Source organism: Coregonus lavaretus (genome assembly GCF_964263955.1).
Source record: "Coregonus lavaretus genome assembly, chromosome: 16".
NCBI classification, from domain to species: domain Eukaryota; kingdom Metazoa; phylum Chordata; class Actinopteri; order Salmoniformes; family Salmonidae; genus Coregonus; species Coregonus lavaretus.
Genome location: NC_140003.1, coordinates 6,274,085 through 6,288,261, shown reverse-complemented (window position 1 = coordinate 6,288,261; position 14,177 = coordinate 6,274,085). Strand labels below are relative to the sequence as shown.

Genomic DNA, 14,177 nt, shown 5'->3' with positions numbered 1-14,177 from the left:
GTATACCCCCCTTTTATTGTTTTTGTCTAGATATGAAAGGGGTAATACACACACACACACACACACAGACACATGCACAGCTGGCTCCCCCGGGAGAAGAGTAATTTCTGAATTAAGAAGAGGAGTGTGAAGAGAAGGGGAAAGGGAGAGGGAAAGAGAGAGAGAGGGTGATGGAGAGATAAGGTGATGGAGAGAAAGAGATGGAGAGAGATTGAGAAAGAGAGAGAGAGAAAGAGAGAGAGAGAGAGAGAGAGAGAGAGAGAGAGAGAGAGAGAGAGAGAGAGAGAGAGAGAGAGAGAGAGAGAGAGAGAGAGAGAGAGGGAGCAAGCGACACAGAGAAGAAACTCATTTCCCTCGTCAGGCTCTGTGACCATGGCTGCATCCCAAATGGTGTACTATAAAGAGAATAGGGTGCTATTTGGGATGCAGGCAATGCTCTCGTGTCTTTCACTCTTCACACTCAGGAGAAAAGGTTCCACAATCACCTTGCTCTCAGAAGTGGATATATGTGGGCATAATTGCGTTGAGAAGGAGGGGGGGTTGGAGTCTGTGTGTATGTTGGAAGTGGTCAGAGAGTTGGCAAGACTATGTGACTGTGTATGATAGTACAGGTGTGTGTACAAGTGTGTGCTAAGCACCTGAGAGTGTGTTTACTGTATACCTGCATGATTGTTCAGTTCAAGGTTAGGATTGCACGGTGTGTGTCAGGATGTGCCTGCTTGTCTGAGAGAATACAAACATGTGTTTGTCAAATTTTCCATGCAGTGTGTTCACTGAGGGCATGCGTGCATGTTTGTGAAGATGTATTTTTTCCCCAATCTGAAAGAAGTGTTAAGTGAAAGGTCAATTCCAAGTAGTGTGATATGGCCAGTCTTGTTTCTAGGGAAGGAAAACGACTACAGAGACAACAGTAAGGGATAATGGAAACAAGTGAAGATTAAATAGTTGAGCAATCTTACCATCATCTCCCGAGCCTGAGCCGGCATCTGTGAGAGAGAGAGCAAGAGAGAAAAAAAGAAAGAAAGAAAGAAAAGAAAGAAAAGAAAGAGAGAGAGAGAGAGAGAGAGAGAGCGAGAGAGAGAGAGAGAGAGAGAGAGAGAGAGAGAGAGAGAGAGAGAGAGAGAGAGAGAGAGAGAGAGAGAGAGAACAAACACAGTTGTTAATTAAAGACAACTTCTGAGAGGGCTTTGCGACAACATATGAAGCAGGCCACCTGCTAAACATCTTTATTTCGTGTGTGTGCCTGTCTGTGTGTGTGTGTACAAGTGTCTGTGTGTGGGCTAATGTGTGTGTGTGTGTGTATGAATATGTGTCTGAATGTTTGTGGGCACTTTACATGCGGACACATCCGTGTGCATTGGTCGCGTTACAATCCGCACAATCCCGACCTCACATCACAAACTTCTATGTGATCATGTATTCTATTTCCCATTGCTCAATATGTTTGTGTGGTACATCTTTCTGTATGCCCATTCGAATCCTGCTGAATGCTTGTAAAGCTTCCTCCAAGACATCTAGCGTACTCTTTTGTTTAGCGATACACCTCTGAAAGGGATACTGATGGCCACTTATTGGAGCTGCTGCAGTGGTAACATGACCAGCCAGGTCACCTGTGATACAAGTCAGTATTCGACATCCATCCATGTCTGAGGGCGTCGGGAGATGACGTGGTAAATGGCCACTAGGGGCAACAGTGAGCACTGTAACCTTCAAGTAGGTTCCGGTTTTGCTTTGTGGTTGTGGACGGGGAGGACGGGGATGGTCCTAAGCAACTGCCTGTGGTGCCAAAGGTTGCATGCTTGAATCCTGTGATAGAAAGTTGTTTTTGAGTTTTGTGTTTTAAGCCTATTCCAAACCTTAACTCTTACCTTAACCATTTGGAGTTAATGCTTAACCTTAAAAAAATCAGAGTTAATGCCTAAACTTGACCTTAAACACAAACTTCGAAATTTGACGTTTGAGAAACATGAATGAACTTCTAATTCTGATGTGAGACTGTGAAAGCTAGTTGAACATGAGATGCAGCAGACCACTCTGCTAAAACGCCTAGAGGGGAAAGCAGACATTGAACATTCACTACAGTCATGTTTATTATGCACCAAACTGAAGAAAATGGGCTGAAACAGGGAGGCACTACCAGGACTTGTCCAATAAGAAACGTTATTTTAATTTTAATGCTGCAAATTTTTAAAAAGGTTTTGTTATGGTATGACTTAAAAACACAACCTAGGTTTCCTTTGCAAATCTGATTCGGCTGGAAACCAGGACCCCTAGTTAACCATCTTTGTTCTTCACTGTAAAGCTTATGACATACTTTAAGTCTCTCAATGAGTTAACGAGAATAAGACAATCATTTTACCTTTGTTTTTAACAAGGAGATCCACATGAGATAAAGACTACCTTTTACTGGGGAGGAGAGGAGAGGAATAGCAGGGGAAGGTTATTAACCTTGCTTTGCCTCGCTGTGCCCCAGTCACCTAAGGCAATGTTGCATTACTCTCTATCACACAAATACTTTTAGAAAAAATGTGATATCTAGAACATAAAAGGGTTATTTGGCTGTCCACATAGGAGCACCCTTTGAAGAACCCTTTTTGGTTCCAGGTAAAACCCTTTTGGGTTCCATGTAGGACCCATTGTACAGAGGGTTCTACATGGAACCCAAAAGGGTTCTACTTGGAACCAAAAAGGGTTCTCCCTGGAAACAAAAAGGGTTATCCTATGGGGACAGCTGAAGAACCCTTTAGGAACCCTTTGTTTTCTGAGTGTACCATACACACACACATACACTAACACACACACACTAACACACATTTAAAAATGACAATTTGAGAAACTATATACACTGAATGTACAAAACATTAGGAACACATTCCTAATATTGAGTTGCACCCCCTTTTGCCCTCAGAACAGCCTCAATTCATCGGGGCATGGACTCTACAAGGTGTCAAAAGCATGCCATAGGGATGTTGGTCCATGTTGACCCCAACGCTTTCCACAGCTGTGTCAAGTTGGCTGGATGTCCTTTCAAAGAACTTACATATTTTGTCTTGCGCATTAACCCTTTTGAATGGCACACATACACAATCCATGTCTCAATTGTCTCAAGGCTTAGAAATTCCTCCCCTTCATCTAAATTGGTTGAAGTGGATGTAACAGGTGACATCAAAAAGGGATCATAGCTTTCACCTGGATTCACATGGTAATGGTCATGGTCATAGTCAGTCTATGTCATGGAAGGGGCAGGTGTTCCTAATGTTTCGTACTCTCAGTGTATACTCATAGAGTAGAATAGATTATGTAGGAGGGAGAGAGAACAGAGAAAGAAAGCGAGAGGGGGAGAGAGAAAGAAGAGAGAGAGAAATAGGTTTCTCTGAGAGAGAGAGAGAGAGAGAGAGAGAGAGAGAGAGAGAGAGAGAGAGAGAGAGAGAGAGAGAGAGAGAGAGAGGTGTAATGGAGGCTGAGGGTATTAGCCGCACTGCAAGCAGCCAAGTGTATCAAACCACTTCTCATCCCATGTAAAAATGATGTACATGTTTAATGGGTTATTACTGCGGCCCACAGTTCTCATTATTATTTCTGGCTGAGACCAGACGGAAAGCCCATGACATGAACCAGAAGCAAAGCTATAATGACGTCAGTGAGTGTAGTGTCTTTGCATTACACACACACACACCTAAATGCACGCACAAACAAAAATCACCAAAACAGCAAAAACATGCAAAAATGTATCCAGCCATTATGATATTGTTTGCTCTAGCTTCATTCACCTCAGTCGATCTACAAACATATAGCCCATTAGCTATACAAATAGCCACTACACATTAACTCACATTAAGTTAGCACCGGGATTAAAAACTATAATTTAATACGTACAGTCAGATCTGTTAACAAAAGTTAAACAAATATGTTTGCTTTCCAAAACTCGTACATTTTTTTGGGCAGTTTTACAGCTAATTTCCTGCCATTTTAAAAAAATTGTAAAAGCACATTTCTTGCAATTCTACACATTTTGCCATGACTTATGCCATGTTAATATTATTACTGAGTGTGACTAAGAAAATCAAATGGGGGTCAGGGCCCCTGGGCACGTGCCCTGTATGCCCAGTCGGTAATTTGGCCATGATTACTACAAGTTTAGATAGCTGGCTAGACTAACTAGACTAACTTACCAATCCATTAATTATTTTTTTTACTGACATGGGCTAATTGAGTGACGTAACTGTTAGATTAATTTGGATTTTAAGAATAATGACTAAAGAATTTCACCCCAAACACAGTATAAATGTTAGAATTATCATGTAGTGTCAACCCACTAACAGAGGGGGCGGTACTAACCATTCAAGGGGGAAGGCGGGAACTGTTTAAGAAAGCCACCTAAAGGTGGGAGGAGCATAGTGCCTTTGTTTGTCAAGAAGTATAAAAACAGTATGTTGTGTCATTGGCAGCAGAGCTCTCTCCATGAATAAAAATACAGATAAGACTTGTGGACCTTGAATCATTGATGATTAAAACCAGAGCCTTACAACCTCTGGTAATGATTCAAGCTTAGGGTGAATTAGAGATAGAAATTCACATGACAGATTGGTCCTTCGAGCCGGATCTTAATACATCTTTATCGTTCTAGAGACACCGAAATCCGTGCACGGCCGGGTGATTGCATCCGTGAAGAATAGTCCTGGCCTTCGACGTTAAGGTTAATAAACAGGCCGGTGATTACTCTTTATGAACGATAAAGACGTTAACAAGTTTGAAAAAGCATTTTAATCCAGACTGCGAGGAAAAGGTCAGTAATTTTTATTCATGGATTTTGGTAAAATGATTTGAACTTGTATGAGAATAAGTGATTCTTGTATGAGGGCAGATAATAGTTACCAAAGTCAAAGGAAGTAATAATTATTACGAAACAGGGATGGTCCGCAATTGACCCTAGGTAAATAGCTATTACCAGAATAATCTAGTCCGAAATGACAAGGGGTGAAGGCCATCACCAATGTAAACTAGTTTTTTATTGAGACTGTACTGGGTACAGTGCTACGATAAACAGGGAAAGGGATGATTTTTCGTCGTGTGCTATGGATGAACGTGTCAAAAGTCGCGTATACGGCTGGGGATTTGCTAGAACTCTGTGTGTTTCATGAAACTAGAGCAGTTACGACCTCTAGGTTACAAATAGGTTTAGCAAATGATTGTATAATGTTGTGTACGTGTGAGACTTAAGGATCCATCAGTATACGTGATAATTATTTCTAGGAAGGAGCTAAAAAAAAATAGGTTGCGTGAGAAAAAATGGTTATCGACCCCTTTCATGAAACCAGAGTTTTAAATAAAAGCTCTGGGTTAGGGGTTAAATAATTTTAAATGGTTAATTACAAAAGCAAATCATACGTTGGCTCAAAAGACGCACTAAAATAATAGCTCCTAGAAGAATAATTCTGGGAATTATTACTAGAGGGGGGATTTTATTTTTCCGCCATGGGAAATAAAACTTCTAAAGAGATCGAATAAATATGGTTTATGGATCCATTTGTGAGAAGAGGTATGAATTTATTGGGCATCTCGAAGTAAAAAAGTTAGTAGGCAGATGCATATAAAATTAGATGAAAAAAACAGCGAAAGGAGGGGCTGGAGACAGCGAGTGTGTTTTTTAAGCGCGAAAATGCATTAACGGGGACAAAGGAATATTTAACCATCGTGACTGCAGGGGAAAAGGAATAGGACAGTCAATTTTTTTGGTTCAACGGGTAAAATGTTTGAAAAAATGATTCTTGTCAATTAAGAATTGGCTAAAAACACCACAAAGCGATTATTTGAGAAGTCCAACGATGCATATGTATGAACTTTCGCACTCAAACGTAGACGTACGTAATGAGTGAGAAAGTACAGAATAATTACATTTGCATTTTTGGTCATTTGGCAGACGCTCTGTTCCAGAGCGACTTGTAAGAACCAATAGAGAATTGCATGGAACTATTCTGTTGTGTTGGGCATTTGAATGGCATAAGGTGAAATATGTGTGTATGAGGGAATTCAACGGCGGGTATAAATGATAACCGGATACTACTTAGTATTTGGTTGGTTAAATGCTAAATAAAATATTTGAGGCGTGATTATGGGGTAACTAGGAAGACGCACTTATTCAATAAGGAATGGGTGGAGAGAGAGAGTTTTTTTACGTGTATTAAAAGTTGCATTAGACAGGTCTATGAAAATATGTTATAAGTACGAATGACATTATTTCCTAAGAAGGAAGATTGTAGGGAAGTTTCCCGCGCCTCCCCCATAATGTAGGAAGGAGCAGGAGAGGGGGGGGAGTGAGAGACAGGACGTAGTTCAAATGGTAGGAATGTCATTAAGTGTATGCTGATGGACAATATCAAGCATTTGTTTTATTGATTGGGGCCGAATCAGAGAAAACTGTTAAAGATATTGAATAGCGAACTGAAATGGGTTAGCGGGAAAATACAAATAGTTGGAAAATTTTAAAAGCGATAATTTTTTTTCGTTACAGGGAAGCAAGTGGCATTGGCTGTTGTGCTGGGGGAATAGCGCCAGCCTGTGGTGGGTTCTGGATTTGTTATAAATAACTTTATATTTTAAACTAAAGTGATGGAATAGACTACATTTAGAACATCAGAAAAAGGACAATGTAATTCGTAATAGTTATTATAATTATTATTGATAGTTATTGCAGTTATTATTATCCTGAGTGGCGCAGTGGTCTAAGACACTGCATCGCAGGGCTAACTGTGCCACTAGAGATCCTGGTTCGGATCCAGGCTCTGTCGCAGCCGGCAGCGACCGGGAGACTCATGGGCGGCGCACAATTGGCCCAGCGTCGTCCAGGGTAGGGGGGAAAATGGCCGGCAGGGATGGAGCTCAGTTGATAGAGCATGGTGTTTGCAACGCCAGGGTTATGGGTTCGATTCCCACGGGGGGAGGCCAGTAAAAAAAAAAATATAAAGATAAAAATAATAAAAATGTATTCACTAGGTTGCTCTGGATAGGAGCGTCTGCTAGGTGACTAGAATGTAAATGTATTATCATTGATTCAGTAATGATAGGAGGGAAGTAGCGATAGAGCTGTGAGGGTTGAGTTGAGGACAAGGAGAATGATTTGTGGCTCTGGTTGGCGGGAAAAAGGAGAGGCAGAGACAGACTTAGAGAGACAGAGGAAGTTAGAGAGGGAGAGAATAAAAGAAAAAGAGAGAAGGAAACTGTTTAGGTTTGAAAAACAAGCAGGCTGAGAGACAGAGATAACAGTTTCTGGAGCTTGAAAAGCAGAGACTAACAGAGTAAGAAAAGGAACAGACGAGTATTTAATGGCCACTAGGGGAAATAGCTGGGAGAGGTAGAACTCCAGAATAGAAGGGGAGAGAGATTTTACTAGGGGGTGGATCAAATAATTGATAATGGATCATTTGAATGAGATCACATGTAGCAGATTTAGAGTAATCAATTAAATAATCATTGTATACTCGAGGAATTTTGAGGGATTTTATGAAGTTAGCCAGTATTTAGGTCATAAGAGGGAGCTACCAAATTAAGTTGAGCCTAACTATCTTTGATTGTTATTTTTCAAATGGGTTTTTCAAATAAAATAAAAACACACCCAGCATGATGTTTATAAAGGGTTGTTATGTTGAATTTAGGGAATTTTCAACAGTTCATAGGTGGTGTTTACTATGCTGTGGGATGGAACGGTTTATTGGGTGATATTTGAAACTAAATTCATGGAATAAGCTGCAGTAATCAGATGAATGTACAATCTAAGGCGAGACAACTATTGCCTAGATCATTGATTTAGCAATAGGATCAGGTAGATAAGGACTAGAAGAAAAAAAAATTAGATGAAGAATGATGAGCTTTTTGGTAAGGATAGACTGCTGTAAAGCTTGGGTACTCATTATGTACTGCATACGGGTAAATTAAGTGATCTTATCTATGGGAAGGCAATGGCAGCCCATGGTAAAATCATTTGGAACTCTGAGGAGGAAGAACAGGTTATGTTGTTGCTCTCTTCCCAAACAGTCTTAGCTTTTCATAAATATATCAGGGATGTTACCCAAATGGTAGAGAGTAAAGAGGGATGACATTGGTCGTGGTTTAAAGATGATGGTTTTTTTTGGTGGGCTATTAGAAATAACTGGGTTAATCACGAACATAGAGGTTTTTATTCTTTGTTGCTAGGCAGAATACTTAGGTGACCTAAAAAATAGACTTGTCATGTCCAACAATCAGTCTTCAGGTCAAGCCCGGGGGAGCCGGGGTAGAACAGAGGTTGAACTAAACATAAGTGTTTTTACAAGATAAGAGATTGTTTGATTGGATTACTAATTGATTCTGAACTGAATGAAAGTCGAATTTAGCCACCATAAAGACAAAGGAAGTGGGAGGAGCAATAAAGAAGCAAAAAACAATCTAAAAAATGAAAGGCATGGCAATTGGTTGATAAATAACCTAAGGGAATGTTTAGGAAGGTGGAAAAAATTGACACATAAGCAGAACTATGTGTCAAGAGGGGGGAAGAGGCTAATTGTATTAGATAATATACGAAGGAGAGGACAAAATACTTTAAAAAAAAACATTTTTTAGATAGTCTAAAAAGAGAATGCAGTCAGAAATTGTTACATTAATCTGAACATGTGTGAAGATAGTTTATTAACCACACCCGTATGTCAGAGGTTTTGTGCCCCACAGGTGAACTAAAGGAGAAGGTGACCCACTATCTAACCAGGTGACTGGTGAGCATCCAGTCACTAGAAGGAAAACTGGAAGCAGGCCTGTTGGGAAAGGCCCTATCAGGTTATGTTGGTCACCACCTTGGCCATTAGAATAGCAGAGAGAGGAACCTGGGTCCATGTTACCCACTGCAAGAAGGTAAGACCACATACAAGCACCGCTTAGCACACGCAGAGTTGACGAGCGGAACTGGGCCACAGGGTCCGGGGGTCACCTCTGTCAACGAAGATCTCCTACCCAGACCTATCATCACTGTAGTGTGTTCCTAGGGTGTGAGTATGGGGTGGTACCGAGCAGAAGGACTCAAGACAGGAGAGGGTTGGCGGTTTTTGGGAATATGGGTGACCCTGAGCTGCATCATAGTCTCGGCAATAGTCATGGTATGTCAAGATCCACCACCACCTCGCACCAATTACGCTATGGCCTTACCATTATTAAGAAATAAAAGGGAAGCGACCCGACATACTGACCGTCAAGGGCGAGTGATCTACAAAATAGGAGTCAGAGAGGGGTGGGGAGTAAGATTCAAAATTAGGATTAGGGATCTTATCAGAGCAAGATAAGCAAGCAACATGGGATTATAAGATCCCGTTGTATTTATGTTCAGCTCCCTCGGCAGATTGTTCCTGGGCTCAGGTATTTAGATATACTGGGGGACGGAGATATGAGACGGGGGGGGCTGGACGTCCAGATGGAGGATAAGATAACGACATCCCCACGGAGATGGTAGTAACGATAGTAAAGGTCACTAAAGAGGACATGAAAAGAACTTACTGGGCTGGCGCGGACGTATACGGACGGGATACTTGTCTAAGATTACATTTAATGGAGTAAAAAGATATATAGAGAGCAGGTACTGTCATTAATCCATTAATGGCAATAGACCGAGTAAATCAGTCAAGGGATGACGGAGTCAATTTGACTAACCCGTCCACTATGAAAGATTTTCTCCTCCAAGAATGGAACAATGGGGAATTGGAGGGGGTCCCTGATGAGAATCTCTGGTTAAAGTGGATGAAATACACCGCTAGGGCCTTGGGGGAGACCAATTGTTATGCATGCTCCATTGGGCGACCAACAATGTTGACCGCCCCAATGCCAAAGGCAATGTTTCCCTGTGTATTAGACCTGGGGTCCAATCAAAAAGAGCCAAATTGCACAGGGATTGGGCTGGCAAAATTGACATACTGGGCCAGCCCACCTAGATTCACTTTAACTCCTGGTGAATAACAGTGTTACAGACATAGAAATGGCACCCGTAACTTGGGTGATTTTGATGGCTGTAAGGAGATAATTAATGTGACTGATTTAGATAAGGAAGGAAAAAAAAAAAATTAGGAGCCTAACCATCCCTCTGACTGATGTGTGGTGGGCATGCACTAACAAAGGGAGCATTCGACAGACATTACCAGAGGGATGGGTGGGTACTTGTGCACCAGTATTGTTGGTCCAACCTGTAAGAATTGGTCATCAAAGACCAGTGACAGGAAGAATAATTAGGAGAAAAATAAATAAGTCAGGAAGGAAATAGCCCAATTTGGATAGATGGTATAGGCATCCCCAGGGGTGTTCCAGACGAATACAAAGCTATAAATCAAATATGGGAGAGTTTTACTACAACATTTTTCTGGTGGGTGACAATAAACAAAAATATGGATTGGATAAATTATATCTATTACAACCAACAACGATTTATTGACCAGACTAGAGATGCAGTAAAGGGGATCTCTGAGCGATTATCCGCCATCCTGCTCATAACTTAGTAGAGGTTGGTTCTAGATCAGGCAGAAAGGGCCGGTGTCTATAGAAAGATAAGCCATTGTTGCACATTTATCCCTAACAACACCACACTGGATGGGACAGTCACCAGAGCTCTTACAGATTTAACTGCACTAAGTGAAGGATGAACTGAACTCAGAAGTTAGTACATTGTGGATAGATGGTTTGATGAAATATTTGGTAAATGGAAAACCCTAGCAGCCACCATCTTAGGAGCGATCAGTGTTTGTATGGGTATTCTTGTATTATGTGGTTGTTGTCTTGTTCCCTGTGTCCGAGGATTGGTGACTCAGGCGTTGGTGAAATGCAGTATCTAAACAATGATGAGAGATGGACTGACTCCGGACTCTGACCAGGGGAATGTGAAAAACGATCCTCCAGGCTTGGTGGATGACGAGGATTTGGACCCTGAAAGACCGCAATTGGATGAAATGTTTATTAGTTCTGATGTGATCTCTGAGATTAATCATGCTTGTAAAATACATGTATCCTGAATGTGGGAATATTTAGTCAAAGGGGTGGATTGTTAGATTAATTTGGATTTTAAGAATAATGACTAAAGAATTTCACCCCAAACACAGTATAAATGTTAGAATTATCATGTAGTGTCAACCCACTAACAGAGGGGGCGGTACTAACCATTCAAGGGGGAAGGCGGGAACTGTTTAAGAAAGCCACCTAAAGGTGGGAGGAGCATAGTGCCTTTGTTTGTCAAGAAGTATAAAAACAGTATGTTGTGTCATTGGCAGCAGAGCTCTCTCCATGAATAAAAATACAGATAAGACTTGTGGACCTTGAATCATTGATGATTAAAACCAGAGCCTTACAACCTCTGGTAATGATTCAAGCTTAGGGTGAATTAGAGATAGAAATTCACATGACAGTAACATACAGTGTAAGAGGAAAACTGATGATGCATAGGGCTGTTGCGTTGACCGTATTACCGCCACATCAGCGGTCACCAGTCATGAAGGTAGTCAAATTCCATGTGAACATTTAGTCATGCTAATTAGGCTTCTCCGAGCTCTGATGCTGCTGATGGTCAATAGTAGCCTACCAAACTTGCTAACTGCCTGGTACTCAGCACTCTATTGTCCCTCTAATCACTCTGACATCAATGCAAATGTTTTCGAAAATCAAATCAAACACTTCATGAGAGCCCATGAGCTCATGTTGTGCAACATTTCAATAGGCTACGCAATTGTGCGAGAAAACAGAGTGATGGCCTCTACTGAAAAGAGGAGGATCAGCTTTCTATAGGCTAGGCTTACTATATTTATTTTTCAACTTTTCAAATATTAATCACATTGCTTATATTTACAACAGGCTGGCATGAAAATAAACCACGAAGAAAATACTCCTCCATTCACTATTTAAGTGCATAGATGACATGTATTTCTGTATGAAAATGTATGCACTCACTAACTGTAAGTCGCTCTGGATAAGAGCGTCTGCTAAATGACTAAAATGTAAAATGTAAATGTATTTTTTTCCCGCTGCCCCTGTTTCGATACAGAAGAACAGCTATATCTCAGATTGGCAAATAACATTTTTTTATTAAGATGGGCAGTCTGAGATATGGCTTATTCATTGCAACTCTGCCTAGAAGGTCAGCATCCTGGAGTCGCCTCTTCACTGTTGACGTTGAGACTGGTGTTTTGCGGGTACTATTTAATGAAGCTGCCAGTTGAGGATCTGTGAGGCACCTGCTTCTCAAACTAGACACTCTAATGTATTTGTCCTCTTGCTCAGTTGTGCACCGGGGCCTCCCACTCCTCTTTCTATTCTGGTTAAAGCCAGTTTGTGCTGTTCTGTGAAGGGAGTAGTGCACAGCGTTGTACGAGATCTTCAGTTTCTTGGCAATTTCTCGCATGGAATAGCCTTCATTTCTCAGAACAAGAATAGACTGACGAGTATTAGAAGAAAGTTATTTATTTCTGGACATTTTGAGCCTGTAATCGAACCCACAATTGCTGATGCTCCAGATACTCAACTAGTCTCAAGAAGGCCAGTTTTATTGCTTCTTTAATCAGCACAACAGTTTTCAGCTATGCTAACATAATTGCAAAAGGGTTTTCTAATGATCAATTAGCCTTTTAAAATGATAAACTTCGATTAGCAAACACAATGTGTCATTGGAACAAAGGACTGATTGTTGCAGATAATGGGCCTCTGTACGCCTATGTAGATATTCCATTAAAAAAAACAGCCGTTTCCAGCTACAATAGCCATTTACAACATTAACAATGTCTACACTGTATTTCTGATCAATTTGATGTTATTTTAATGGACAAAAAAAAATGCTTTTCTTTCGAAACAAGGACATTTCTAAGTGACCCCAAACTTTTGAACGGTATTATGTATACAGTACCAGTCAAATGTTTGGACACACCAACTCATTCAAGGGTTTTTCTTTATTTGTACTATTTTCTACTTTGTAGAATAATAGTGAAGACATCAAAACTATGAAATAATACATATGGATTCATGTAGTAACCAAAAAAGTGTTAAACAAATCAAAATGTATTTTATATATATATATATATATATATATAAATATATATATACTGTATATATATTTGAGATTCTTCAAAGCAGCCACCCTTTGCCTTGATGATAGCTTTGCACACTCTTGGCATTCTCTCAACCAGCTTCATGAGGTAGTCACCTGGAATGCATTTCAATTAAAAGTTAATTTGTGGAATTATTTCCTTCTTAATGCTTTTGAGCCAATCAGTTGTGTTGTGACAAGGTAGGTGGGGTATACAGAAGATGTAAAATGCCAAGTCCATATTATGGCAAGAACAGCTCAAATAAGCAAAGAGAAACGACAGTCCATCATTACTTTAAGACATGAAGGTCAGTCAATACGGTACATTTCAAAAACGTTGAATGTTTCTTCAAGTGCAGTTGCAAAAACCATCAAGCACTATGATGAAACTGGCTCTCATGAGGACCGCCACAAGAATGGAAGACCCAGAGTTACCTCTGCTGTAGAAGATACGTTCATTAGAGTTACCAGCCTCAGAAATCGCAGCCCAAATAAATGCTTCACAGAATTCAAGTCACAGACACATCTCAACATCAACTGTTCAGAGGGGACTGTGTGAATGTTATTTTTAATTTTTTATTTAACCTTTATTTAACTAGGCATGTCAGTTAAGAACAAATACTTATTTACAATGACGGCCTACACCGGCCAAACCCGGACGACGCTGGGCCAATTGTGAGGTGCCCTATGGGACTCCCAATCACAGCCGGTTGTGATACAGCCTGGAATCGAACCAGGGGGTCTGTAGTGACGCCGCAAGCACTGAGATGCAGTGCCTCAGACCACTGCGCCACTCGGGAGCCCAATCAGGCCTTCATTTTTGAATTGCTGCAAAGAAACCACTACTAAAGGACACCAATAAGAAGAAGAGACCTGCTTGGGCCAAGAATCATGAACAATGGACATTAGACCGGTGGGAATTTGTTGTTTGGTCTGGGGTCCAAATTGGAGATTTTTGGTTCAAACCGCCGTGTCTTTGTGAGACGCGGTGTGGGTGAACGGATGATCTCCACATGTGTAGTTCCCACCGTAAAGCGTGGAGGAGTTTGTGTTATGGTGTGGGGGTGCTTTGCTGGTGACACTGTCTGTGATTTATTTAGAATTC

General features: G+C 40.9%; 1 protein-coding gene across 1 annotated transcript in view; it reads right to left on the bottom strand.

Annotated features, from left to right (window-relative positions):
• Positions 1-14,177, bottom strand: part of LOC311143637 (tomoregulin-2-like) — a gene marked incomplete at both ends in the record, with an annotated part of 189,724 nt that overhangs the window by 101,712 nt on the left and 73,835 nt on the right. The window contains one exon of the mRNA XM_084179505.1: positions 960-986. Coding sequence (XP_084035631.1) covers positions 960-986 — 27 coding nt within the window. The remainder of the gene's footprint in view (positions 1-959; positions 987-14,177) is intronic.